The 26,883-nt window shown below is 61.7% G+C and overlaps 1 protein-coding gene across 4 annotated transcripts in view; it reads left to right on the plus strand.

Annotated features, from left to right (window-relative positions):
• The window catches only part of EXD3 (exonuclease 3'-5' domain containing 3), a 78,229-nt gene extending 51,641 nt beyond the window's left edge, over positions 1-26,588 (plus strand). For 3 of the 4 annotated variants that reach the window (XM_082628001.1, XM_082628002.1, XM_082628003.1), the window contains 7 exons: positions 76-242; positions 709-864; positions 10,174-10,227; positions 10,443-10,574; positions 24,075-24,168; positions 25,854-25,892; positions 26,191-26,588. In XM_082628001.1, coding sequence (XP_082484127.1) covers positions 76-242; positions 709-864; positions 10,174-10,227; positions 10,443-10,574; positions 24,075-24,168; positions 25,854-25,892; positions 26,191-26,504 — 956 coding nt within the window. In that variant the 3' untranslated portion in view covers positions 26,505-26,588. Of the gene's footprint in view, positions 1-75; positions 243-708; positions 865-1,322; positions 4,234-10,173; positions 10,228-10,442; positions 10,575-24,074; positions 24,169-25,853; positions 25,893-26,190 lie in introns of those variants that run through there. The other variant, XM_082628004.1, reaches the window with a different exon arrangement.
• Positions 26,589-26,883: the final 295 nt, after the last annotated feature.

The following is a 26,883-nucleotide window of genomic DNA, read 5'->3' on the forward strand; positions in this document are numbered from 1 at the left end:
GCGCCCCCCGCACCCCTACCCCGCACCCCCGATCGTCCCCGCGCTGGAGGCTGAGGCTGACCTTGCCTGTCCCAGCCGCTGATGCCTACTGCCTGCTGGAGGTGTACTGGGCTCTGTGCAGAGAGCCTGCCCGCTTCCACCTGTCGGGGGACCTGACCAGGAGCCTGAGGCTGGGACGCGGTGAGAGAGCGGGGGCTGGGGAGCTGCCGCCCCTTCAGAAGGCCTCGGCCTCGACCCAGCAGGTAGGCGAAGCCCCCCGGGGCTCCTTTATCACGCTTCCTACGGGGAGATCCCTGTCCTTAGAACTGGGACCTTACAGGTGGGTGTGGGGTGTTGGGGAGAGCCGTCCAGAGAGCTTGCGTCCCGCACGCTGGACCCTCCACCGGGAAGGAAGGAGAGCAGAGCCGTGGGTTAGCTTCCTAAGGGAGGAGGAGGTCTAGGGCAGCCTCTGGCCGTGTCCCCGTGTGCCCCAGGGACCCAGGCCCTGCTCCAGCGTGCACACGACCACCCCCCCAGGAGACGTGTGCCGGCCCCTCTTGGGGCCCAGTGTGGGTGACCTGGTATCATGTTTGCTGCTTTTCTGCTGTTTTCTGCCTGAGTACACGTTGCTCAGGACGAGCTGACCTCACGGCCCTTGGGACCCTCTCTCCCCACTGGGTCCAGGGTGGCCCAGACGGGCCACAGCTGCTGAGCGGGGCTGTGTCGCAGGTGCCCACGGAGGAGGACGCGGCCCCCGAGGTCCCGGCCAGGGCCTTCCGCGTGGTGTGTGACAGCATGCTGCAGGGGCTGGCGCGGAGCCTCCGCTGTCTGGGCATCGACGTGCTGGTGCTGGCCACCGGCGAGGACCACCGCAGGGCCGCCGAGGTGAGCAGGCCTCCCGTGTCCGCTGGCAGAGGGCGCAGTGTCTGGGGTGGCCGCAGGGCCCCAGCTGCATGGACCCCCGCGCCACTGGGGCAGAGGGCGGGGCCCCCCTGGTTGCCGGGGTGGAGACATTTGTGGGTCCGGCACCTGTGGTCTGCAGGTGTGGAGCCCTTGAGGATCCTTTGGGGGTTGGCCTGACACAGGCAAAGTCAGGGTAGTCCTGGCCCCCTTGCTGTCTTTTGGCCCCTGGAAACGCTGTGTGCCCGTGAGGCCCTCCCCTCCTCCGAGAAGCAGGTGCTCACACCACCGCTGGAGGCACAAACCCCCCAGGGCCCTGCAGAAACCCCAGCAGGGCTCAGAATCCAGGGGTTAGAACATGGCTGGTAAGCGTTTTTTACCAGGTTTCCTGAGATGTGATTTACGCACCACACAATTTACAGTGTACAATTGTACATTCCCAGAGTTGTGCAGCCATCACCACAGTCAATTTTAAACCACTTTCATCACCTGTGAAGTTGTCCCCCGTGCCCCTTGCCCAGCGCCTGGCAGCCTGGCTTCGGTCTCCGGGGAGCTGCCTGTTGCGGACACTGCATGTCAATGGACTCGTGCACGTGGCCTTTCGGGCCTGGCTTCTTTCACAAGTGTGATGTTTTCCGGGCTCAGCCATGTCGTAGCATCTGTCAGCGCTTCACTCCTATTTACTACCAAATAACGTTCCATCAGCTGGACCGCAGTGGATCCATCCACCTGGCCGCTGATAGACGCTCGGGCTGTTTCCACTCTCGTCTGCTGTGACTCCTGCAGCTGTGAAAGAGCATAGAGGTGGCCAGGTCATAACCTGGACTTTTAATATGTGGTTTCTTTTATGAATTTGAACACATTCTTCTGGAAGGGGTCCCCAGGCTCACCAGGTGGGTGGCCGGAGCACAGAGCTGGCCAGGGGCCCTGGGACTGCAGAGCCGTGGGGTGTCATCAGCAGTGGCCCTTCCCTCCATGCTCTGCACTGCCAGCCGGGTCCTCCCAGCAGCCCCCACCCCCAGTAATGAGGAAGCTGGGGCCGGAAGAGCAGAGGGGATCTGCCCGGGGCTGCAGGGGGAAGCCGGGAGCCTCCCGTGCCAGTCCCACGTCCGTGCGAGGATGTCCACTCTCCCCAGCCCTGGCCCCTCACAGCCGTCTCTTCCGGACGCCTGGTCCTGGTGCCCAGGGGAGGAGGACGTGGTCGTGCCTAGGGTGGCTCTGGACGCTGTCCCTGTCGGAAACCCCTCTGTCCCCAACCAGGGTTGTTTCTAGCTTATGGGGGCTAAGACTAGGAGGGCCAGCCTGGCATCTCGAGGACCGCAGACCAGGCGTCAGCGGTCACAGGACCCAGGGAGGAGGGGCCTTCCCAACCGGCCCCGAGAGTACCCCAGTCTCCAGCAGATGGAAGGCAGGGTTTGGCCCCTAGTCTGCACCCGCACTCCCACGTTACCCTCTGAAGTTTTACATGATGCGGCCCAAGGGAGTTGCAGGTGTGATTTACTTGTCAGCTGACCTCAAAGGGGCCCGCCCCGGATGGAGGACCTTGGAGTATATGGGTGGAGCTTGTGTCATCACGTGAGCCCTTGACAGCAGAAACGGAAGGCAATCATCAGACTCAAAGCACAGGAAGGATTCGGTGTGGGCCGCAGGGCAAGGAGACGGACCTCCATCCAGCAGCCCCCGGGACTGAATCCTGCGGCACCGAAGGAGCCTGGAAGCGGGTCCGTCACCAGAGCCGGGCCGCCGGCACCAGAGCACCGGGGGTCCTGTGCGTGAGCCCCTGGGGCCCGCCCGCTCCCACCCCACAGAGCTGAGTGTGAGTTCATGCTCAAGTGGCCGTGGCCACGTTAGAAAATCAGTAGATCTGGGAGCCAGGAGTGCAGTGCTGCTGTGATGATGCCTCAGACGCGGGAGATGGAGCAGCCGGAGAGGCTGGGGAAGTGCTGGGGTCGCCACGGCCCAGATGGAGCAGAGGGGGAGCCGAGCAGGGGCTGGACTGGAGCCGGGGGCTCAGACCTCGGCACCTGGAACATCGCAGCCCATGAGGCCACAGGCCCAGGGCCCTCCCAAGGGGTGTGGGAGGGGGACCGAGGTGCTTATTCCCGGGGTTGGAGCTGCAGCTCGAGCCCCTGCGTTACAGACGGACTTTACCCACATCTCCCGTGAGGCTTTGTCCCCTCAGCCTTGTGGTCGGAGCCCCCAGGGCCTTGTTCTCAGTGCCCGCCCTGCGGGGGTGGGACGGTTTACTGCCACCCGCGTGGCGCTCGCGACAGCGTTCTGGGCCAGGGGCGACTGTGCGCAGTTCTCACACCTGTGATGGTCTTGGGCGCGGACGTCTCTAGCGTGGGAGCTGCTGTGTCCCTTTGGCCGTTGACATTTTCTCTTCTGTGGATCTTTCCCGATCATGCGTTTCCTTGTCCAGACCCCCCGAGTGGATGCACTGGCTGTTTCGTATAGAAGGGCTGTTCTGTGGGTTTTGTCTTCTATGATGAGCGCTGTTAACACTCATAAACATTTTTTAAAGAAAGGCAGCACTGCCGGTGAGGGAAGGGAGGAGGGTCCTGCCACGCAGGGCAGGGGCCCGGGCGCTGTGTCCACGCTTGCGGGGAGTAGACCTTTCAAGGATGAGCCGGGGCGCCAGCCAAGCCACACTGAGGTGCACCCTGGGCCTCCTGCTGCTTGGGCTCAAGTGTGAGAGGACGGAGTCCGCTGAGCAAAGAGCCGTCCGGCAAAGGGGAGCCGGGGCGTGACGTCTGGGTGGAGGAAGATGCCAACGCTCAGTGGTGGCTTCCCCGGGCGCAGCCTGAGCAGAAGCTGGGGGGCACATGGCCAGGCCGGGCAGCCACCCTGGCAGGAGCTAGACTGAGAAGCAAGTCCACGTGCGGACAGTGGCGCAGCGTCTGCCCCGACGGTCCCCCCGCCGCCGCCTTCATCCTCGGCTGGCTCCTTGCAGTAGACCCTGTGCCTCCAGGCGGTCCTGCTGCTCTGGGGACCCCGAGGGATACAGACGTGGGGAGGGAAGTGCGTCCAGAAGAGTCTCCAGGAAGTGAGCTCTGAGCGGTTCTGGGGTCTCTGGGACTGATCTGCTAGTCTGATAGACTCAGGGCACTGAGGACCGGTCTCCAGGGGTAAAGAGGTCACTGGTGGGCCGTGGTGTGATGCGGCCAAGCTCCTCGGAACATGGCTGGGGTTCCCCGTGGAGGCCCTGCAGAAGGAGAGCCCGAGGGGCTGGCCGGTGGCCGGGAGGGCCCAGGAGGAAGCCCCTCAGTCCTGGGGCCGCGGTGCTGAGGCAGCTCAGAACCACAGCCGGGGCTCCATCCCGTGAGCCGCTGGATGACAACACACAGGTTACACTCGCGGTCGCCGCTTCACCGTCGTCTTGCCTGTCTCGTCGGCAGGAAGTCACATCTCGCTGCACTTTCGCTCGCTTTCCTCCGAACATTAGTGCAGCTGAGCATCCTTCCACACGCTCGCTCGCTGCCTGTGCCCCTGTACTGTGAGGTGCCCCGGGCAGAAAGCAGCAGGCCTGACCCTGGCCTGGGAAGGCCCGCTGGCACAGTTGGTCCGGCCGGTAAACAGCTGATGGAAAACTTTCCCCGAGTGGTGGGAGGGGCTCATCATGCCCCAGCTGTCCAGACGGTGTGGTCTGCGTGGACGCCTGCTTCCCTTCCGGGTTGCAGAGGGTGCCCGGGTGACTGAACCGCAGCGCACACCGTGGGTGCTGAGTCACTAATGCGTCTGCCCGGTGACACGTGTTGCGGTGGCCATGCAGGGGGGACTCAGCACAGGCCGACTCCACCAGGCAGGCTCCGGGGCTTCAGTGGTTTCCTCTGCGCTTCGCCCAGGTGCTTTCTGTGAGCTGGTTCTGCTTCCTGTCCTTCCCTGATGGTGTGCTGAGTCCTTCCAGCGAATCCCCGGACCTAGGGGTGGTGTGGGGACCCTGCTGCCATCCATCCTCCTCCCTCTGGCCTCACAGTTCACCTTGGCATCTGCAGGGGGAGCCCCACCTCGCTCCCCCTCTGCCTCCGCCTTCCCGTGATCGTCTGGAAACAGCCCCTCCGTGGGCTTTGCTTGGAGCTCGCTGACACTGTGAGCCAGGGTGGGGACAGTGACTGTCATCACGTCGAGTCCTCTGTGCGTGAGTGTTGGTCTCGCTCTTCTCCGAGGGTTCCACGCACGTTTTGTAAGCTCTTCACGAAGCCCTGCCGCGTCTATGAGGTTTCACCCCAGGAACCTTCTGCTTTGTTGCCATGACGTGTGGTGCTGCTTTCTTTTTTTTTTTTTTTTTTTTTTAATTTTTATTTTTTTGTGGTACACGGGCCTCTCACTGCTGTGGCCTCTCCCGTTGCGGAGCACAGGCTCTGGACCCGCAGGCTCAGTGGCCATGGCTCACGGGCCCAGCCGCTCCGCGGCATGTGGGATCCTTCCGGACTGGGGCACGAACCCGTGTCCCCTGCATCGGCAGGCGGACTCTCAACCACTGCGCCACCAGGGAAGCCCATGGTGCTGCTTTCTGTTCTGCAGATACACAGAACTGCAGTGGACCTTTAGTTCTTAGTTGCCTGAGCGTTGATCTTACATCTGGAAACCTTGCAAAAGTCTCTTAAATTCTACTGAACTGACTGCCAGTTGGGGTTCTCTTTGTGGACATACCTTCTGCAAACAGGATGGTTTCATTCCTTCCTCTCCAGTCTGTATGGGTCTTATTTCTTTCCCTTATCCTGTCCCAGTGGTCGAGGCCCCCAAGGTGGGGTTGACTAGGTGGTGACCGTGGCCGTCTGTCTCAGTTCTGACTTGACAGGGAATGTTTCTCCATGAAGCATGGTGGTTGCCAGGCCCCCACACCAGGTTGGGGAGGCTCCCCGGGTGCCATATCCGCTGTACGTTTCATCATGAAAGAAGCTGAATTCTACCTGATGCTTTCTCTGCAGCCATTGAGAGCGTCCCTGTGACCTGTGCATGTGACGAACCTTTTCAGTCTGGACCCAGCCTAGCCAGCCTGTCACGTGGCTGGGTCTGCCTCCAGGCCCGTGTCTGACACAGAACTTCTCTTCCTCACCATCTTCTCTTCCACCTCATAAACAAGCTGGGGAGTTTTTCTTCCTCTCTGCTTTCTGCTGCTTTGAGTAACATTTGGATTATCCTCTCAAACATTGGCTGACTTCCTGCAAGGCCTCCTCAGCCTGGTGTTTCGGGGGGGAGGCGTTTCCAGGAGTCTCTGATTCTTTCTTATTTAATAGTTTTAGGACTACTTAGTTGTCTGCATCTTCTTGAGTCACTTGGTAGTCCGTACCTTTTTCTGGATGTGCCCATTTCACAGAGTGTTTCACGTACGTGGTGGTGTCCAGCTCCTCCTTGAAAGCTCCACGGTACCTGCAGGTGGTCAGCTTCATTCTGATTGTGGCTCACTTGTGCTCCCCCTCTTTGCTGATCTCACAGAGGTTTGTCAACTTACCAAGTCTTTTCAAATAACTAGTATTTGGCTTTGTTGATCCTTTCTATTTCATTCTTGTGTTTTTTGTCTCATTAATTTCTCTTCTTATCTTTAAAGTTTCCTTCCTTTTGCTTGCTTGGGGTTATTTCCAAGTGGAGTGTTTAGCTCTTTAATTTTCAGCCTTTTAAATTTTATGAGGTAAACATTCAAGGCAATAAATTTTTCTTGAAGTACATTTTCACTGCATTCCATCCATTTTGATATGTAGTATTTTCATTACTTTTTAGTTCTAATAATTTTTGAGCATCTGTTATAGTTACTTATTTGACTTGAGTTCTTTAAAAGGCTGTTTTTCAGTTTCAGAAAACTTGGGGTTTGGGAGCTTTTTAGTTATCTTTTAAAAATCAATTTCTAACCTATCTGAATTGTAGTCTGTATACTGCTGATTTAGATATTTGTGAAGACTTGCTTTGTAGTCAAGCAGATGATCCTTTTTATAAATGTTCCATGTGGACTTTAAAAGGACACAGTCTCCTCCAGCTATGTTCATTTCCCTCTCTTGCTCCCACACGCTCAATAGGTCAAGCTTACTTAATGTTTGCTCAAATCCTGTGTATCTTGTTTGGTTGTTTTTCTGCCTGCTTCTATCAAAGAACTCGACAGTGGTTTCACCAAGTTCTCCTTGTAGTCATGTCAGTATTTGCTTAATATGTTTTAAAGTTGTTATTAGGTGCACATGCATACAACTTTTAGAATTCTTATATCTTCCTGTTGAGTGAAATCTTTTACAGTTATAAGGTGAACCTCTTTGGCTCTAGTACTGCTCTTTGCAGTAAAGTCTATTTGAACTAATATTAATACCATTTCTCCAGCATTCTTTGGTTAGTATTTCTATATCCTTTTCTCACCCTTTTGCTTTCAAACTTTCTTTGCTCTTATTAGGTGTATTACTGTACTTATAAACTACTTCTAGCTGGATTTTTAAAAATCTAGTCTGACAGTCTTTGCTTTTCAACCAATTAGTTTAGTCCATTTATATTTATTGTAATTACTGATATAATTTGTGTTTAGTTGTACTAATTTGTGCTTTCTATTTCTCCTACTTCTGATCTTTTTTCCCTTTATTTCTTATATTTTTTTGTCTTTTTCAGCCTGGTTTCTATTTTTTTCCTCTGTTAGTTTGAAAGTTATAAATTCTATTTCTGTTCTTTTAGTGATTGGCCTAGAAATTTTAACATTTATTTCTGAGTTAACAAAGTCTAAAGTTAAAATTAATCCAGGGATTTTAGGTCAATTTAGCTTTCTTGCCTGCTTTCCATTTTACCTGCTGTTATTTTCCAGTATTTTTAACACATTGTGGTTTTTCTTAGTTCTAAAAATTAGACATCATTAAATCTGTTTTATGTATTCTGTCCCTTTTAGAGTTTATGATGTATGGACATGCACATGCACTCCAAGAAAAAGCAGGCTCTTTTTCACTAAAAGAACTTCCTTTGCTTTGACCTTTCATTGGGGCCATTTTTCCCTGAAAACTCTGTTTCCTCTCTCTTCTGACAAAGAATGTTGCAGGGTTTATAGCTATAGCTTGACAGAACTCTGATAAGAGTCCACTGTCTCTTGTACCTGTCGTTGATGTTGGGACATCTGCCTTCCGTTCTTGTCACTCCTGGTTTTACTCTTGACTGCCCTTTTGTTTGGGTCTTTCCTCATATTTACTTCAATTGTGTGTGTTTGTTTTTAATTTTGTTTTTTATTAATCACATAGATATATATTTGTTACCACTACGAAGTAACCACTTATTGCTTTTTTTTTAATTGTGGTAAAATATACATAACATAAAATTGATCATTTTAACCGTATTTAAGTGTACAATTCAGTGGCATTAAGTGCATTCATAATGTATGCAACCATCACCACTATCTATATCCAGAACTTTTTCATCATCTCAAACAACAACTCTATATGCATTAAACAATCATTCTCCTTTTCCCCCTCCCACAGAGCCCCTGGTAACCACTGTTTTACTTTCTGTCTCTGTGGATTTGACTCCTCTAGGGACCTCATATTAGTGGAATCACATAATGTTTGTCCTTTTGTGTCTGGCTTATTTCACTGAGCATAATGTCCTCGAAGTCCACCCATGCTGTAGCACGTCAGAATTTACTTCCGTTTTGAAGCTGAATAAATTCCATTGTACGTATGTGTGTGTGTGTGTGTGTGTGTGTATTTGTTTTTGTCATCTGATGGTGGACACTGGGTTGTTTCCACCTTTTTGGCTATTGTGAATAGCGCTACTACTGGGTACCTTGACGTATAAGTATCTGTTCAGGTGTCTGCTTTCAGTTCTTTTGGATCTATACCCAGAAGTAGAATTGCTGGATCATATGGTAATTTTTGTTTAATTTTTTGAGAAACTGCAACACTGTTTCACACAGCAGCCACGCCATTTTACATTCCCACCAGCACCTCATGAGGGCTCCCAATCGCTGTACATCCTCATCGACACTTATTTTCCTTCATAAAAATAAAATAAAAGCGATCCTAATGGGTGTGAAGTGGTGTCTCATTGTGGTTTGCCTCACATTTCCCTGATGACTGATGACGTTGAGCAGCTTTACATGTGCACATTGGCCATTTGTGTGTCTTTGGAGAACTGTCTTTTCAGGTCCCTTCCTTGCCCGTTTTTTAAGTGGATTATTTGCTCTTTCTGCTTTTGAGGTGTAGGAGTTCTTTATATATTCTGGATGTTACTCCCTGATCAGATAAATGATTTGCAGATATTTTTGCCGATTCTGCGGGTTGTCTCTTCACTTCCTTGACAGTGTCCTATGATGTACAAAAGTTTTTAATTTTCACAAAGTCCAATTTATCTATTTTTAATTGTGTTGTCTTTGCTTTTGTCAAATACGTCATGACTTTCCCCTACATTTCCTTTCGAGTTTCACTGTTCAGCTCTCACGTTGGTGAGTTGGCCCCTCACACTATCCAAAGATCACTAATGAATTTTAAGGAACCATGCTGGACACGTCAAAGTTGTCACCTCATTGATAGATACTGTACCCCACCGTGGCATATGGGGGCTTCCATACTGAGTCCTTTTGACATGACGCTTGTAGACTTTTTGATAACTTCTTTGCTTTCTGATCTAAGGAGATGCTCCAGCTCCTCAGATCTAGAAACAGCTATTTCTCCAAAAAGGCCTGGTTCCCTTTAGCATGGACCCTATCTAGAAATCAGTCTGGGTGAGGGTGCCCGTGGCTGCAGGGTTGGTTCTTGTTTCTAGGCCTTTGCGGTAGGCAGAGTGATGAAATACTTTTAAATATATATCATACATCAGATATATATATAACATACATCTGAAGCTTTCCATTCAGATCTGGGGTTTATTATGTGATCTCACCACACCAGCGTTACCCATCTGTTTCATGTTACAATTCACACACAGATATTTCAGAATAGCAATGTTGATGTTATATCACCAACAATAGTATTACTGCCGGGTATTTTTCATTTGGGGTCTGTAGCCCTAGAGATACATGGTCGATTCACTGTGGCTTCGTGTCATCTGGAATGTTTCTCTCTTTGTGGTTCACTTGTTTCATCTTTGGGTTTTTAGAGGTTGCTTTTTAAATTTAATTTTGTTTGCAATTCTGTGAAGTGTCTGCACAATTCTGAGACCAAATCTATAACAGGAGGCGATGCCCGGCCTCAGGCTGCGTGAATCTGGTGGCCACTCAGGTGCCAGGCGGAGACAGCTCTGGGGCATGGAGGGCGGGGGCTGACGAAATGGGGGCAAAAGAAGCCCCAGCCCCAGGAGTTGGCCTGACACCCTCACCTGCCAGTTTTTCCTCCTGCCCAGGTTGCCAGGCAGGAGGGAAGGATCATCCTGACCTCAGGGCTGCCATACCACAAGGTGAGGACCCCACAGATGACTCACATCTGAGCCTCGACTTCCTGAGCCGCCCACACCTCAGGGTCTGCTTGCCGTGGGGCCAGTGGGAGGGGGGCTGAGCGGCACCACTGCCCCACCCTGGGCAGAGTGGAGGCTCTCGGCCTGGAGCTGGGAAGGCGGGGCCTGGGTGGGCTCTGGGTTCTGGCCCACCGCTTGACGGCTACACGTGTCCACAGCTCCGGGCCCAGGTTGGGGCTGGGCGCTGCCTCTCGGTGGACTGCTCCCTCAAGGCCCGGCAGCAAGCCACAGCCGTGATCAGGCATTTCAACGTGCGTGTCACCCACTCGGACATCTTCAGCCGCTGCCAGGTGGGTGCTGCGTGCCCCTTGCCGGCCCTGGGCCAGTGTGGAAGCCCCAGGCTCTGACAGGTGAGGCCCGCGAGGCCCTGGCGGTGGCGGGACGGCCTTGGCATTTCTGCTCATGTGAGCTGTGGCCACTGCCTGGTCTGTGCATTTTCTCGTCTCCGCCACCCCCAGACGCCCGTGCCCACGGCACGGGGGAGCTTGGCGGGGGTGGGGAGGGGGCGGTCACTATAGTCTGTGGCCAAGAGGTGGCAGAGCGTCGGGGCCCGCATGGCCAAGGTGGGCAGCTGAGAGTGAAAGGGCAGCTCAGGGCGGGTGTCCGCTCAGGGTTGGGAATGTCCTCCTGGCCCAGGGCTGGCCTCCCACGGGGCTTCTGGAGGGAATACAGGGAACCCACCAAAGTGCCTCTGTCTGGGGCGGTTCCCGTTTTCCGAGGGCAAGGTCCAGAGCCACGGATTGCTGCTGGGTCCACCCTGATGTCTAGAAAGGTCTGGCTGAGGAAATCCCCAGGTCGGGGCAGCCGTCCCCAAGGTTAAGGTCCGTGAGGAGTCTGCAGCCTGGGCGCCAGGGAGGGGCCCCCCTCCGCTCCCCTACTGGCCTGGGTGCTCTGCCCTGAGCTGTGCAGCTGAGGGGAGGTGATGCGGCCTTTGGGCCCAGCCCTGCCAGGCTGGGGCATGGCTGCCCTCGGCGTTGGGGTCTGCACGGGTGCGGCGGGCAGGGAGTGCCAGGGCCGGTCCCCGTGCAGAGTGCTGGCTATTCCCAGAATATTCTGGAGTTCAGGCCATGACGATGTTGCATTGGGAGCAGCTCCCCAAGCCCAGCTGTTTGGTGGCAGCTCAGCCTGGCTTCCCCCATCCGGGTACACGTGGAGGCCGGCCGGGCCCCGCGCTTCTGCACAGCCCCCCGGGCCAGCGCCCAGCAGAGTGGGAGGGAGGGAGGAGGGAGGGAAGCCCCTGTTTTCTGGTCCTTGGACCCCCACCGCCTGGCCTGGGGTTCAGTCTGTGCAGAAGCTGGGCCCCTGCCCTGCCAGGACGGACGGTGGCCAAGCTGGGCGGCGGGAAGTGCTGTCCCTTGGGCTGGAGCTCGGGAGGACGGTACCGGGTCCCTGCTCAAGGCTGCAAGTGTTGCAGAGACCCCAGGACGTCAGGCGGGGCCTGGTGGGGCATTTTCCTGAGGTTTTCAGAGCCTCTGCTGGTGTCTTCTTGAGAAAACGGAAGTTGGGTAGCCAGGAGGAAAACCCCACTCGCGCCACAGGCCACTGGCTGGGGAGCGCCTGAGCCTTCGCACCTGTGAGGGCACAGAAGGCGGCCGCTGCCCTTCGCGGGAAGAGCATCCAGGGCCCCGCTGCCCTCACCCCACCTGGGCCCCGTGGGGGGGCGTGGAGCTGGTGCAAAGGCAAGAGACAGAGCAGCACCCTGGCGGGGCCAGCCAGTGCCCCCGGGAGACAGGAGACAGTCCCGAGGGGGCAGCGGGGCCCAGGGAGGCCGCAGCAGGCGGGACAGATTTGCAGAATTCTAACCACAGGGCGGGGAGGCAGGAGACCTGGAGCAGGTGGTGCACCTGCCCAGGTAAGGGGTGGCGGCAGCTTGGGGGGCGGGGCGCGAAGGCGAGGCACAGAGGATCCAGGATACGATTCAAGGGCTTGGCTGGGAGCCTAGGTTTTAGGCTGAGCCCCTGGCCGGCGGCCCGGCAGGTGCAGGGTCTGGGCTCTCGGGAATCTGGTCTGGAGGGCGCACCGGGGTACAGCAAGCTCTTGGGGCGGGGGGAAGGGGCTCACTGCCCAGCTGGGGCCCTGCCCAGCGCTGTCCTTCTGTGGTAGATGTGCATTCCACACGTGCCCAGCTGGTGAGGACAGAGGCAGGGTCCACGGCTTGCGGCCCAGAAGCAGAAGGCGGCCACAACAGTGGCCACACGGGGCTGCCGGGGGTGGGGCGGGGCGCCAGGCAGAGACCTGTGTGTGCGGCCACACGGGTGGCAGGTGGGAGCCCGGGTGTGAGGCTGGGCAGCAGCGCCCAGTGGGCCTTAGTCGGGAAGGGGGTCCCAGGGCCGGGGAGCCTCTGAGGCCCGTGGCTGTCCGGCAGCCTCCAGCGGGGCTCAGCTCCAGAGCGAGGCAGGTTGGGTGTGCCCCAGGGCAGGACCCTCCCTGGGTGGAAGACAGCTGTTTGGGGACATCTACATCTGTGCACAAGGACCCCAAAAGGCCGGCATGGCAGGGCCAGGCGGGCAGAGAAGGGGGTCCCTGAGAAGCTCGGATTTCTGAATTTGAGCCCAGCCTCGCTCACCACAGAAGCATCTGGGGCAGGGTGGGAGGACCCAGCTGGCTCTGGGTTAGTGGATTGGTTCCCACCGTGGTCTTCAGGCCGTGGAGCTGGTCACGGTGAGCAGAGGAGTCTCACTGCCGACTTGCAGCAGTGTCTGCACCCGGGCTGGGCGCCTCGGGCCATGCTCTCCCCACCTGCCCCCAGAGCCCCTCGGCCACGGTGCTCGCGGCCTCCCCTCAGGAGCTCAGCCTGAGCAGCGGCCAGGAATGGCTGCCCGCCCAGCCCTGCACGCTGGCTACGCCTACACCCAGTCCAGCGCCAGAGCAGTGCTGTCCTCGGGGCTGGCCCAGGGGAACCAGTGGCCCTCTCGCAGGTGGACCCCAAGAAGCCCAGAAAAGGGGCTGCACAGATGCCCCGAGGTGATGGCCTGAGGCCCAGTGACCAGTAGCTCCTTGTGGCTGCAGACCCTGCTCTGCACTGAGAGGCCACGGCCAGGGCCAGGGTGGCTCCTAAGCCCATCTGGACATCAAAGGGCACTGGCCGCCGGCCAGCAGGGAGCACACGCTTAGGACTGACCCAGGGAGCGCCTCCGTGCTGTGCTCAGCCGGCAGGGTCCTGTCCTGCACCCCCGAGGGCCCGAGCACCCTGGACGCTGGCTCAGAGCCTCTGCTGCCCCTGCCCAGGCCAGAGCTGGTCACCTCCCTGGAGAGCTCCCGCCGCCAGGCTGAGTTTCCATTTTCTTTTCCTTCCTTCTGCTATTTTGGTGCTGTTCCCAGAGGGGAAACCCACTTTACACACGAAGCGTTCCCAGAGCCTGCCCGGCCACTCTCGGGGCTGCTCGTCGGGGTGCGAGGCCAGAGCAAGTGAGGCTGGAGGGACTGTGTGCCTGGCCACGTCGGGGAGGCCCCTGTCACAGGGAGGTGGCCCGCCCGCCCACCCCGGGGCCCAGTGGGCGAGGGGCAGTGGGTCTCTCGTAGAGGGCAGGGTCATGGCCCACGAAGTTGGCGACTTGGGCCTGGGATTGTCCATCGGGAACGTCCGCCAAGAGGACATTCCCAGTGCTGTCCACCATGGGAAAGGATCTTATCAAAGAAATTTGAGTTTAAAAAAAACCCTAAGCAGGAGCCCAGGCGTGGCCGGGCATAACGTCTATTTTTCTGTCCCTCCGGCCCCCTCTGCTGTGGTGGGGATTGGGCCGTGGCCCCAGTGACGTCAGCCCTTAGAAGTGGGCCCCAGGAGGGGAGGCCACTGCAGGATGACAGTCACCCCACCTCAGGGAGCTCTCAGCAGAGCCAGCTCAGGGGTCCCCAGGAAGGGGAGGGTGATGGTGGGGGAGCCTGCAGTTACGGGAGGCTGGGCCTCGGGGACAGGCTCACAGACCCCCCCGGGAGACCCCAGGGCTGGGCAGGGGCCCTGAGAGAGAGGAGGAGGCCGCCCAGGCTGATCTCTGGCACGGGAACAGGTGTGGGCAGAGGGCTCTTGGGGCCTGGGCATGCGAGGGGGACCCCGGGCCGGCGGCCCCCCAGCACACACACCCACACCTTGGGGGCCTGCAGTGGTGGGGGCCCCGGAGCCCTCCCAGACCCAGGGGCCGGCCGGGGCGCCCATGCCCAGCCTGTCCCCGAGCATGGAGACCCTCCCTATACCCTGATGGCCAACTGCAGACGTAGGAACAGACAGGAAGAGGCGCAGCGGCCACTGACCCCGCCCCTCCCCGGCCTTTGTGCTCCGTGGCCCCCAGCCCCGTTCCCACACTCGGTGCCCCCAGGGTCACACAGGCACAGAGGCTGCAGAAGGAGCGGCCCCCACCCTGCACAGGCAGAGACCCCGGGCGGCTGGCTCCTGCAGCCGCAGGCGGGGCCTGTCACAGCCCTCAAGGGTGGCGGGAGCTACCAGACAGGTTTCATCATTTCATCAGGGGTTGGGGCCCAGCATGCCCCAAGACTCAGGATGCCAGCCGGGGTGTCGGCCCCATCGGCAAGCTCGGCATAGCCCCGCAGAGGTGACAGCAGGGTGGGCCCAGCTGATCACCCCAGGAGGCCCTCCCCCCGGCCTACAGGGCCTTCCTCTCGGTCCCACCCCTCCCCTCTGGGTCTCATCCAGAGCCCAGCCTTGGTTCCCACCAGATGGCTCTTGGGGGAACTGAGGACCTGGATCGCGCTGGCCTGGGGACTCCTGCTCCCGGTGGCCCACTTCTTTAGGGAGGATCCTGGGCTGGCGTGACAGCCGTACCCACACCCGCGCATGGACGCAGGGCTGCCCGGGCACCAGCCGTCTGGTAGTCTGCCACCATGCCTGCCCCACGTGGGACTCTCATCCTCCCGCAGGGCTACCAGGGGCCCCCATGTGGTCCGAGATTTGTGATGAGTCCCTGGGAACAGCCTGGGCCAGGGGACCCTCTGGTCAGCGCCCGGGGAGGTCGGGTGTGTGAGTCCCCAGCCCAGCTCACGCCAGGCGCCCATCCAGGCACCCAGCTCCTTGCTCCTTTTGTGTCTGTCTGTGGGGAAGGTGCCCCGGGGCCCGGCGGTCAGGGCCACTCCCCTCTGGACCCTGGTCCTCACCGTGTGCTTCTAAGAGGTGCTCCCCTGTGCGGTCTGGGGGCCCCCCCAGGGTGTACCTCCTGGATGTTGATGGATGTTCACTTTCTAAAAGGGCTGAGATGCTTCAAGTCAGAACTCAGAGGACGCGGACTCGCCTAACAGAGGACAGGCGTGTAGCCCGGACAGGTCACAGTGCAGGGTGGGACGGCGGGCACACTGGTGCACAGACACACAGGATGGAGGGAACAGTCCACAGCCACGGCCAAGACGCTGGCCCCAAGCCAGGCCGGTGTGACGTGGCCTCAGGGGGAGCTGGTGGAGGCCAAAGAGGACAGGCCTCTTGGAGCTGGAGGGAGGGGCAGAGACCACGTGGGCACCCTCGGCTCAGTCCTCTCAGGCCCAAGGTCAGTAAGACACAAAGGCTGGGGTCTCCCGTCCCTCCGCTCTGTGCCCCCCTGGCCCACGTCAGTGCCACTCTCTGAGCCCCAGCCGCGGAGCCAGCAGGAGCCACTGGCCAGAGGCGTCAAAGGCCAGCTCTAAACTTGCCGCTCAGTGGACTCCAAAGAAAGGGGAGGGAGGGTGGGGCGCGGATGACTTGCCTTCTGGGCGAGGGGCAGGCGATGCCAGCCAGGCCCATGGGGTGGGTGGGGGAGGGCACCCACCTCAGTCCGAGGGTCCTGTGGCCGGGGCTGGGGCTGGCGGAAGGGCAGGAGGCGCACCCTCCCCCAGATGTCAGACATCACAGCCCACGAGCTCAATCACTTGAAATGCAGACTTCAGGGTCCGTAGATAAGGTTTTGTTGGCAGCAGCCCCGCCTGTGTGTTTGTTCGCACACTGCCCACAGCTGCTTTCGCAGAAACCAAGCAGCCCTTCCAGGAAAGCCCCTGCCCCCCACCGCTGCTGCTGGGGTCGGTGGCAGGGATGACCGGGCCCAGGGGCCAGGCTGGCATCTAGCAGGGGAGGTGGTCTCTTCTTCCTTTTGAATACCTGCCAGCTCCAAAGCCAGGGGGCCTGGCCCAGGATAGCAGGCCTAGCTTCTGCAGACCCACTGTCCCCTCAGCCCTGGATGCAGCAGGCAGGACAGGCTCACCAGCCTTGGGGTCAGGGGCCAGAGGCAGCCAGCCCCTCAGGGCTGCAGATGGAGGAGGCCCCAGGTAGCTGTGGATTGGGTCTGGGGAGGGTCCTCAGGGTGACAGGGTAGGGCCTGCTCGGCAGTGACTACTCCTTCTGTGTCCGAACAGGGCAGGGGCCTTTGGATCGACGGGCAGTGCAGTGGGTGCCCTGTGGGTGGGAGACAGCGGGGGCAGGCATGTGTCACCCCCACTCCCACCCGGCCACCTGCCCCTCCCCAGCTGCACGGGTCAGACCGGCTGGGGTGTGGGGGCACCCCCTTCCCAGCCCCTCCCAGGCAGCCCCGCTCTCTGCCCACCCACCACCCTGAGCGGGGCCACTGTGGGTGGACCTCTGCTGAGAGCCCATCGTCGGGTACGTCTGGGACCAGCACAGACCCCGAAGGTCTCCACAGGGATACGGGGTCTCCACAGGGGAGCAGCGTGGCCGGTGGATACCTGGGCAGGTGGGGGCCTAGGTGTGCCCCCAGCCAGCCAGGGGTAGGGCAGGGCCTCGGGAGAAGGAACGGTGCTGTCCTCCCTGGAGCTGGGGGAGTGGCAAGGGAGAGTGCATTGCGGGGGCCCCCGGGAAGTGGGGGGCTTGGCTGGGTAGGGACTGCTTCTTCCTCCCCCCGTCTCGGCAGACGCACTGCACCAGGCGCAGGTGGCAGTAGAAGAGGGGCCCCTCTCCTGCTTGGCCTGACTCAGTGGCCCTGGAAGGTGCAGGAAGGGGGAAGGGCCGGGGGACGCCCGCCCCTGGGCTCAGCCCCGCAGCCACCGCTCCACACTGCCAGCGCCCCGACTCGTTCCAGCCTGCTGTCCACACCGGCCCCTCCTGACCTCACCGGACCCCACATCACACCCCAGCTCCTGCAGCACCTGAGCACCCACTCTCTCCACCAGGCCTGCCAAGCCCCAGTTTAGATGTCACCTCCTCCAGGAAGTCCTCCAGGCCCCCAGCCCAATCCTGGGAATACCACCACCCTTTGGAGAAGTACTCTGGAGCCCCCCTCTCCTTGGGCTGAGAGCACGGGGGCAGGAACTGTCCCCTGGCCCCCGGTGCAGGCCTGATGTGAGTGGGTGACTGCAGGGCTGTCACCTGCTGTCTGAGGGCCCGGCTCCACTTGTCGGTGGGAGGGGGACAACCAGGGCTACCCCCAGCCCGTACCGCATCGGCCCCTCCCTGACTTCCCCAGCCTGCCACCCCTCTCTCCGCCGGCTGGCGCCCGCCCCCTCCCACACGGCCCTAGGCAGCCGAGGTCCTCCGCCCCCGCCCCCGCCGGCGCGGGAAGGCTGGCGGGCGGGCGGCCGTTTGCTTTTGAATCTGGGCCGGGCGCCCTGAGTGGCCCTTTCAAAGGCCGGCGGGGGCGGGGGCCGTTCCCAGGCGCGCCCCGCCCTCCGCGCCGCCCCTCCTCCCGCTTTCCCACGCGCCCGCCGCCGGCGGTTCTCACGGCCCGCGCCCCTCCCCCGTCTGGGAACGGCTCGCGCCTGCCGCGCTGGGGGTGCCCGGGAGCCCCGGGAAGGGGGCGCCTCCCGGGCTCATCGGGGACGGTGGAGGGGTATGGCCACCGGGGGGGGGGCTTCGGGACCACTGGGAGGGGGCTGTGTGCCGCCTGGGGGTGTGCTCGAGGGAGGGGTGCTCAGGGGCCACAGGGGAGGTGTACGTGCCGCCTAGGAGGGTGCCGGGGCTGTGGCGGTGTGGACGGTGGGGGGAGGGGGAAAAACAGCTAGTGGGGATAACTGGGGGCCACGGGGAGGGGGCTGTGTGCTGCCCAGCGTCTTGCCAGGGATGGGCGTCAAGGGGGATGAGCTGCCTAGGGGGAGGTACTGAGGGGCCAAAGGGGATGGGGAGCCACCCCAGGGCCTGGTTCCAGAGGGCATCCTCTGGCCCAGATTCTGTTTGATTTAACCCAGGGCATGTGGCTACCCACCCACCCTCACCTCACAGGGAGAGCTAGGGGGTCCTGGCCATGCCTGCCTGGGGACAGTGAGCGCTGCCCCTCGTTGGGGTCTCCCTGCCGTGGGAGCACGTCCGGGGCCTCCCGTGCAGCTCTCTCACTCTCTCTGTTCCTTCTAAGAGCCTGGGGGGGGGCTGGGTGCCGGACTTGGGAAACGCAAGGACAGACCCCCGATAAGTGCGAACTTCAGAGCAGAATCCCATGTTTTATCTGAAATTCACATATTGTCCGCGTTCTCCCTGGTCCCCCTGGAGGGGGGCTGTGACTGTCGTGTGTCAGAGTCCAGGATGCGAGGAGGAGGGGAGGACTTGGCCACCTGTCCAGGCCCAGTGGCTCACACCCCTCTGTCTGCCTCAGTGGACACTGGCCCCGACCCATCCAAGTGAGCTGGACGTGGGGTCTCATTCTGATAGGCTTTAGATGGTCTAAGCGGGGCTGTCAGTCCGGCTGTCGCCATGCAGTGGGGTCTGCACGTCCAGGTCCTAAGTGGGCCCTGGGCTGGGGCTGGCACAGTTGGAAGAAGAAGCGGGTGAAGGCTTGAGAGGATCAAGGCACACAGGGCAGGGAGTGACCGATTCCCGGGCCATAGGCCTGCCGGCCCCAGAGAGTCTGAGGAAGGGGCTCAGACCCTCCCCTGTGTCCCTAACCGGGGTGACCCTAGCCGGGCAGTGCCCCTCAGTCAGGCCTTGTGTTGTCCAGACTGCGTCTTGGACACCATGCTTATCTTTCTTCCCCGGGGGCACGTGGCTTTCCTCCCATTGTCCCAGATGCCACTGTCCCCTCCCCATCTGCTTGGAGAGGCGGACTCTCCCGGTCAGGACTCCTCCCACCCCAGGAACACACCTCCGGACCTCCACCCCCACCCCCACCCCCGGATGTGCGGGGCACTGCAGGCTGCTGGGCGAGCGCTCAAAGGCACATCCACTCACGCAGGCCCCATGTCCTCACGTGACATGCCGGGTCACACAGGCTCCGTGTTCACACGCCTGACTCACACCCACACGTGGACACACTTCAGCTGCTCCAAAGCTGGTGCTCTTGCACCCCGAGGACCTGGGTGCTTCTGAGCCCCAGGCCTGCGGAGTGCCAGTGCACACGCGTGTGCCCAGACCTGGCTCTGTCAGGGTCTCTCACACACCGCAGGCCCCAGCACCCGTGGCCCCTGACCCCCCAGGGTGCCGACAGCGCCAGAGGCCCATCCCCCGCTCTGTCTGCAGAGACATTGTCCCAGCCCCACAAAGGGGATGGACCATGGCCTGGTGGGGGAGGGGCCGGGCCTGTGGGAACTGACCTTCCTGGGCCTGGGGGCAGGGCGGGCACAGAGCGGGGGGCCCCTGCAGGGCTGCCATCCTAGGTCTCCTGCAGTGGGGACAGAGGGCCGCAAGCCTGCTTCACGGGTCAGAAGAGCACTGGCTGGGGTTTCAACCTTCCCAGGCAGCCCCATCTCAACCGCACACCTCCCCGGGGGCCTGGGGCCAGGTCCTGCTGCCCTAGCACGTGCCCCTGGCTGGCAGGTGGCGGGGTTGAACCCTGCAAGGGCCTGGGATCTCAGCTGTGACGGGAGGGGCCACAGTGCTCCCAGCCCCCAGCCCAGTGCCAGGGCCAGCAGGGCCTTCCTGGGCCAGGCCAGCTTGTCTTGAAGGAGGCTCACAGCCCCACCCCCCGGGCACTTGGGGGGCAATTGACCCAGGACCCCTCAAAGTGCTGCCCGACAGCGTGGGAGAGTGAGGTGTGGAGCAGACCCAGGGCGGCGCCTAATTGCTTCCTCCATGGCCTCCGTCTGCCTGTCCGCGAGGTGTCAGGCCCGCCCCCAGGCCGGGGGTCTTTCATACCAGCCCTTTGTCCCTGGCCCTGCACCATTTGTTGGGGGCAGCTCTGGGGGCTCATGGTGCACAAGCCAGCCCAGGGAGGCCTCTGGACCCACCGGTCTCAGGACCTCAGGCAAGGCCGGGGAGGGGTGGGGCAGGGGGTGGCGCTTGGCAGGGACCAAATGGGCCATAGGGCCCTGGGAACTGACGCTGGTGCCTTGCAGCTCCTCTGGCACGAGTAGGAGACACTTGCCGAGTGTAGGTGCGTGCGGGAAGGTGCCAGAGACCCCACCACCCCATGCTGGCTTTTCTCGCCCAGTGGTCGTATGGGGATGATGTTTATTTTCTTCTGCTCTTTTTTGCTTTGCTGTAAATTTGCTCTAAATGAGCAAGAAATGGGCCACTACTCTAGAGCGTGTCACAGCTTCTCAGCCCAAGCCCCCTTCCTCCCTGCCTATGGGGTCTCCTGGGGCCTGGGTACCAGACTGACCGTACCTCACATCCCACTGGGTGGTGGGCCTGAGGGCAGGGAGAGCGGCTGGCCTACCAGGGAGCATGGTCAGGCCGGCTGCTGGCTGGGCAGGGAGCCTTGCCCAGGTCCTCCTCAGAATTGGGTCCCTCACTAGGCTCCCAGCCTGGAAAGGCCACTTCCTGCCGCCCTGTCCCCTAGGGACCACTGGTCCTCTCTCACGCCCTGTGCCCTGGCAGCCCCCGGTGAGGCCCATCTCCCACTGCACCCCCCTCAGCGCCCCACTCGGGGAGGCCCGGGGCTGATGGGGGTCCAAGGGTGTTTATAAGCAGTTTGCACGGTGCTGCTCTCAGCCCTAGGAGGGGCTGGTGGGCTCTGGGCAGGAGCGTGTGCAAGGCCCCTCCCACCGCACTCTGTGGCCCAGTCCGGCCTGCCTGTGACAGCCCTCTCCCCACTCCCGACACCGGGGCACCAGCCGTCCACTACCTGGTGGCACAGCAGACGCCACGGACCACGGCAAGCGTGCGTCCACGGCTGGTGGGAGCAGATGTGCCTGGGGACACACAGTTCAGGACAGACCCTGTGACCTCGCCCCTGCTCAGCTCTGGCTGCGCTGGTGGCAGTCAGTCCCCGGGGGGAGTGATGGGTGGGGGTGGGATTCCTGGGCTCAGAGCTGAGAGCTGGCCTGCTCATGGGCATGGCTTCCAGCACCTGGGAACCGACCCCTCAGCCCTCCAGCTTCCCCCTCCCCAAGTCCCAGTCTTAGAGGAACGGAGGGTGCCAGCTCGCACACCCGCCAAGCCCAGCGAAGGGCTGGGGGCGCCTCCCAGGGAAGTGGCCTTTCCTGCCCTCCTTGGGCCTGGGGGGAGGGAACAGGCCGTAGAGGGTGGGCCACCAGGCCTGGCCCGCCTGGCTTTGGGTCCCGGACCACCACCAGTCTCCTGGGCCAGTCCCGGCTGGCAGCCCAGCCCCGGAGAGGCCGCCTCACGCCCTGGGGTTGGGGGTCACGGTGGACGTTGGCCCCAAGCACCCTTGGAAGCTGTGGCAACCAGGCATGCAGGTGGACCCCTGGGACAGGGGAGCCAGGAACCTTCCCAGCCCCTCCTGCCCGACTCACCTGGCCCCTCCCACCCAGCCAGGCTCTGGGGGTGGAGGCCCGCCCTGCCCCCAGGCTCCCAGGCTGGATGGGGGCAAGGAGACTGAGCGGGACCAACAAGACCACACTGTCCACCCGTCCAGGGCGCCCATGGCCCCCCACTGGCGTCTGCCCAGATCTGCTGGCATCTGAGGCTGGGGTCTGCACAGCCCCTGTAGGAAGTGGACCTGGTTCAGACACCACCTGCACGCATCCCCTCGGCTGGGGGCTGGCGGGGTAAGGACCCTGCCAGGTGTGAGGTCCTGGCCAGCCAAAGTGTGACCATGAGCAAGCTACTCAGCCCCTCGGAGGCCCCTTCTCCACAATGGGAGGTCAGAGGCTCCGTCCCCCTTTGCGTGGGGAGGGTGATAGGTGTGTGCTCAGCTCCGAGCCCCACAAGGGCAGGGCCGCAGCCACCCACAGCAGGTGGTCAGGCAAGTGTTGCTGGGCCGTGAGGTGGACAGGAGATGGACAGGGAGGCCCTGGGTGCCAGGCCCTCCTACAGATGGGGACCACAGGACGGGGTGGGCAGGTGGCCCAGAACCGGCTTTTCCAGCCGGGAGTGGGGGTGGGGGCCAGGGTGACAGCAAGACCCGACAGTGGGCAGTGGCCGTGGGAAAACTAGCACCGGCGCTTCCCGAGGGTGGGGCCGGCCCTCGCGGACAACAGCACCGGGCGTTTGTCTGCGCGCAGTGACTCAGCATGAGCTGGCGGCCCCGCCCAGGCGTGCACACCACCGGTCCTGGGAAGGCTGGCAGACCCCTTGCAGAGGACCCCACCCCACCCTCCTCCCGCTGAGCCGTCCCTCCCGCACCTGCTGGTGCTGTCCCCTCGGGTGGCCTGGACAGGGAGAGCCTGGGCCTCTGTGGCAGGCAGCCCAGGGCAGCGGCCGGAGCCTAGACGGCCCGCCTTTTCTCAGCTTCTTCCCCAGCTGGACCTGGAGTGACCACGGGCCTGACCTGCAGCCGGGGCTCTGCCCTCACTCCTGCCCCAAGAGCCCCTGGACCTGCAGCCAGGAGGGCAAAGCCCACAGCGGTCTCCCTGTGCCGGAGGCCAGCCCAGAGTCTGGCCGGGGTCAGTGGGAGGAGGCCCCCCAGAGAGACCCAGGGGAGGGTCCTGTGTGAGGATCAGCCTCGCCCCCCCAGCCTCCCAGCAGAGGCGGCCCTGCCCTCTGGCGCCTGCCCACCCCCCTGCCACCCCGGGCTGTGATGCTGGAGGCCAAGCAGTGAGGCCACAGGTAAAGCAGGCTCCGTGATGAAAGGCCGTGGGAAGAGGGTGTGGGGGGGCAGGGCAGGAGCCCTCTCCCGGCCCCAAGCCCGTGGCTCCAGGAGCCCATGGCCACCGCCTACTACCCACCCCAGGCGCTGTCGTCCAGGGCACTGACAGGGCTCACCAGGTGAGGAGGGGCCCGGAGCCGTCGCTGGAGCACCCGTCACGGCCCCTCCTCCCCGTGGACAGAACACCTGCGTGCACCTGCCTGGGAGCTGGGTTTCAGCGGGCGCCCGGGCCCCCCACCCCATATTCCTGCCTCGCTCTGGGAATCCTATGTCCAGACCTGACACCCTGCCCGGCAGTGGTTGTCATGGAGCAGCCCCGGGGTGGCCACACTGCGAGGGCAGGACGGGCCCCACAAGCCCCACCCCCACCCTCGGGGACAGTAAGGTGGGTGGGGCTGAGCCCGCTACGTGTCCTCGGCCCGGACTCTGCGTGGAAGTGGAAATGGCTTTGCTCCCTGCCCCTCACACACTCGGTGCCCAGTAGCTGCCAGACCATGCCAGCTCCTGGCGCAGGGCAGGCAGCAGGCGTCATTAAGAAGCGTGGACACTGAAATGGCCCCGGCATGCCCCAAAATGGGCTGAGGGGTCAGAGCAGCTCTAGGGCCGCCCACCCTGACCCTTTGATGCTGGGCCTGCGTCCCCCACCAATGTTGAGCCATCCCAGGGGGCCTAGGCTTGGCTCTGGATTTGGGGAGGACAGCTGGGTGATGGCAGAGACCTCTAGCATCTTAGGAATTAGAAGAGGCTGCCCAGGGCCCACTTGGAGCCCATGCAGTCAGGGAGGGCTCCTAGGACGTGGTACGCCCCATGGTCTTGCAAGAAGAGGAAGGGAGGTGTCGTGCGTCTCTGTGAAACCCCCTGGGCAGACCCAGAGCTGCAAGGAACACAGGGCTGGGGCTGGAGGGACGGAGAGCACCTCCGCAGACTCAGCACCTCCTCCGTCCCTAGGCTTGCAACTGTCACCAGTACCTGAAGGTCTCCAAGGATGTAATGAAGCAGCTTGTGTGGCTCAGCGGCCACCCAGAAGGCCCTAGCGGTACAGGTGAGTGTGCCTCGCTCAGGAGAGGGCTCCGTGGAGTCTGTGGGCAGTGGCCCAGCGACCGGGTGCTCCCAGGGCTAATCTCTGGGGACGGCCAGGGAGGTGCCGGTGCCAGGGTGGGGTGTGGGGGTGGACAGACAGTGTCCAGGGCCGGGGTGAGGGCCGCAGCCTCTGCTCCCCTCTGTGTGGTGTGCAGGCCACTCATCCAGGAGACCGGGAAGCTCTGGCACTCAGGGCCCCCGGGATAGTGTCCCCCACTTTCTCTGCAGTGGGCCCTGCTTAATCACCCTGCCCCATACGTGGAGCGCACCCGCACACGGACACATATGTGTATCTTGCACACGAAGACACACGCTCACTGGCACATGTGCTCTCACACACGTGCCCGTGCACACTCGGTCACGCGCGCACACAGATGAACACACACCGGCAGAGCGCACACGTTCACCTGCATACACTTGCATTGCTGGCCTCGCCAAGTAGCGGTCTGAACGTAGGTGAGCCTGGGTGCACAGGAAGGAGGTCGAGCCCTGCTGTCCGCCCCCAGCAGGGCAGGTCCTATTCAGGGGCCCGGCCTCAGTTTCCCCCCGTGGAGGGCGGGATAGGGTGGCTACAGAGGGCATCTTGGGACAGCCGAAGGGGTGAGCTTGCGGCCAGGGTGCCTCCGGGCCCCTCTGCACAGCTGGCGCCCCTCCAGGGTGCTGTCTTCTCACTGTCCTTCCCGCCTCCCTCGGAGATTTGGGGCCACCCACGTAGTGCTTGAGCTGTCATGACGGCCTGTGTCTGGCCCTGTGCAGCTCTCAGCTCTCCACAGCATGGCCAGGATGTGCTGGAGGCTGGGGGGAGGGGCAGGGCACGAGCGGTGCACCCCACAGGGGCCCCCCGGGCTCCAGCCCCGCCGAGCCCCCGACACCCCACCCAGAGGCTCACACGTGTCCTGGGCAGCACCCTCACGAGCTGGCAGGTAAGGGCTGGGGCCAGACAGGCTGTGGCGGAGCAGGGAGGCCAGACGGAGGTCACGGCCTCACTGGGCTCCACGCGGGCAGCAGGGCTGGGGTGGGCGCCTCATCCGTTCAGATCCGGCTGCAGTTAATCTGGAACCATCTGCAAAGAAATGCTGGCCAAGCAAACTACGAGGGTCATCGGGCCTGGGGGACGCTTCTCCCACCTGCTGGCCAGGGCTCCTCAGCCATCGCCACCTCCATCCCGCACTGGCCCCTTGGCTGCTGCCGGCCTGGCCGTCGCACCGTGCCCTCAGTGCGGGTGGGGCCCTCTCGCAGGGTCTCTCCCACACCCTGAGCTCCAGCGGTCCCTTGGGCCCCTGCCCGCCCACCGACCTGGTGCTGGCTGGTTGCGAAACTCCCTCCTTGGCAGTGGGCTTATCTGCTCATCACCACCCACGGGGCCGCCCCCGCCCCACCCTGCCCGCCGGTTCTCAGGCCCCCAAGTGCCCTAATCGGCCGATCTTACGCCCAGAACATGGTTCCCAGGGACCTTTGAGCCCCAAGAACCTCCCAAGGTGTGAGTTCCCATGGGAGGGGACTGGGCTGGTGCCAAAGCTTCTTGGCTCCCTGCCCTTTGCCCTCTCTGCTGGGGGTGGGGGAAAGGCTGGGCACTTCAAGGTGCCCTGTGGGCACCGGGGCTGCCAGTCTATCCTTAGAACAGACCCTGACAACCTTGGTTGACAGGTGACGAGGCCGCCCAAATCGAGGATGAACAGGAGACAGGTGAGCCCTGGGACCGCCCACCAAGGACACAAGGGACCCTGGCATCTGGACCCACCCCAGGATGGGGCAGAGGGGACCACTCTGAGGGCACGGTCCCTGTGCCCTGGGGGGTTGGGGGGCAGTGTCAGGGAGGGCTGGGAAGAGAGAGGGGTCAGTCACCTGTGACCCAGAGGTCCCTGGGTAGGAGAGGTAGGGGGTGGGGTGGCTAGGGAAATGGAAGGAGGGCCCCCTGGAGAGTGTGGGGTGGGGGCCGCATGCCTAAGGGCGGGGGCTCAGGGTGGCTGCTCCGCCTGTCCAGGCTCAGCCCCAGAGGAGGCCCCCGGGGGCTGCACCTACGAGCCCTCTTGCCGCTGGCTGGAGGAGGAGGACCTGCAGAGCCGCGTGCCGGCCACACTGGGCAATGGCACCCGACTGCAGCTGTCGGGGGTCCCAGCAGGCGTGCTGCGGAGGCCGGGGCTGCGGCATTTCTACTGCTGCACGGGCTGCGGCAAAGTCTTCTGGGAGGGCTCCCACCTGGGCCGAGTTGCCGAGAACTTCCGAGAGGTTCTGGAAGGTGTCCCCGGCTCCCGCGAGCCGAGCCGAGCCCCCAGCCCGGCCGGCAGCCTCTCCTGAGGACTGGGCCCATGGCCCCATGGCCCCATGGCCTGCGTCACCCCTGGGGGCCCAGGCAGCCGGCAATAAAGTGGAAAAGCTGCACGGGTGGTGGCCGTGGACTCCTGCTGGTTTCCATTTCACCCCACACCCCCGAGCATGCTCAGCGCCTCGCAGCCATCCCGGGAAGACGGAGCTTTCCTCGTGGTCAGGAGGCTTGGACCCTGAGGCAAGAACTGCCCAGCGCTCAGCAAGGAGGCATTCGGGAGGCATGCCTGGAGGAGGAAACGGCCTGGGCAAAGGCCCGAGGGCCGCACCGGGGGGCTCTCCAAGTCTGCTGGTGCTCAGCAGGGCTGGAGGGGTGCAGGACGGGTGGCTGGGCTCCATGTGCTGCGTGGTC

This window comes from Mesoplodon mirus (assembly GCF_964341445.2).
Source record: "Mesoplodon mirus genome assembly, chromosome: 1".
Lineage (NCBI taxonomy): Eukaryota > Metazoa > Chordata > Mammalia > Artiodactyla > Ziphiidae > Mesoplodon > Mesoplodon mirus.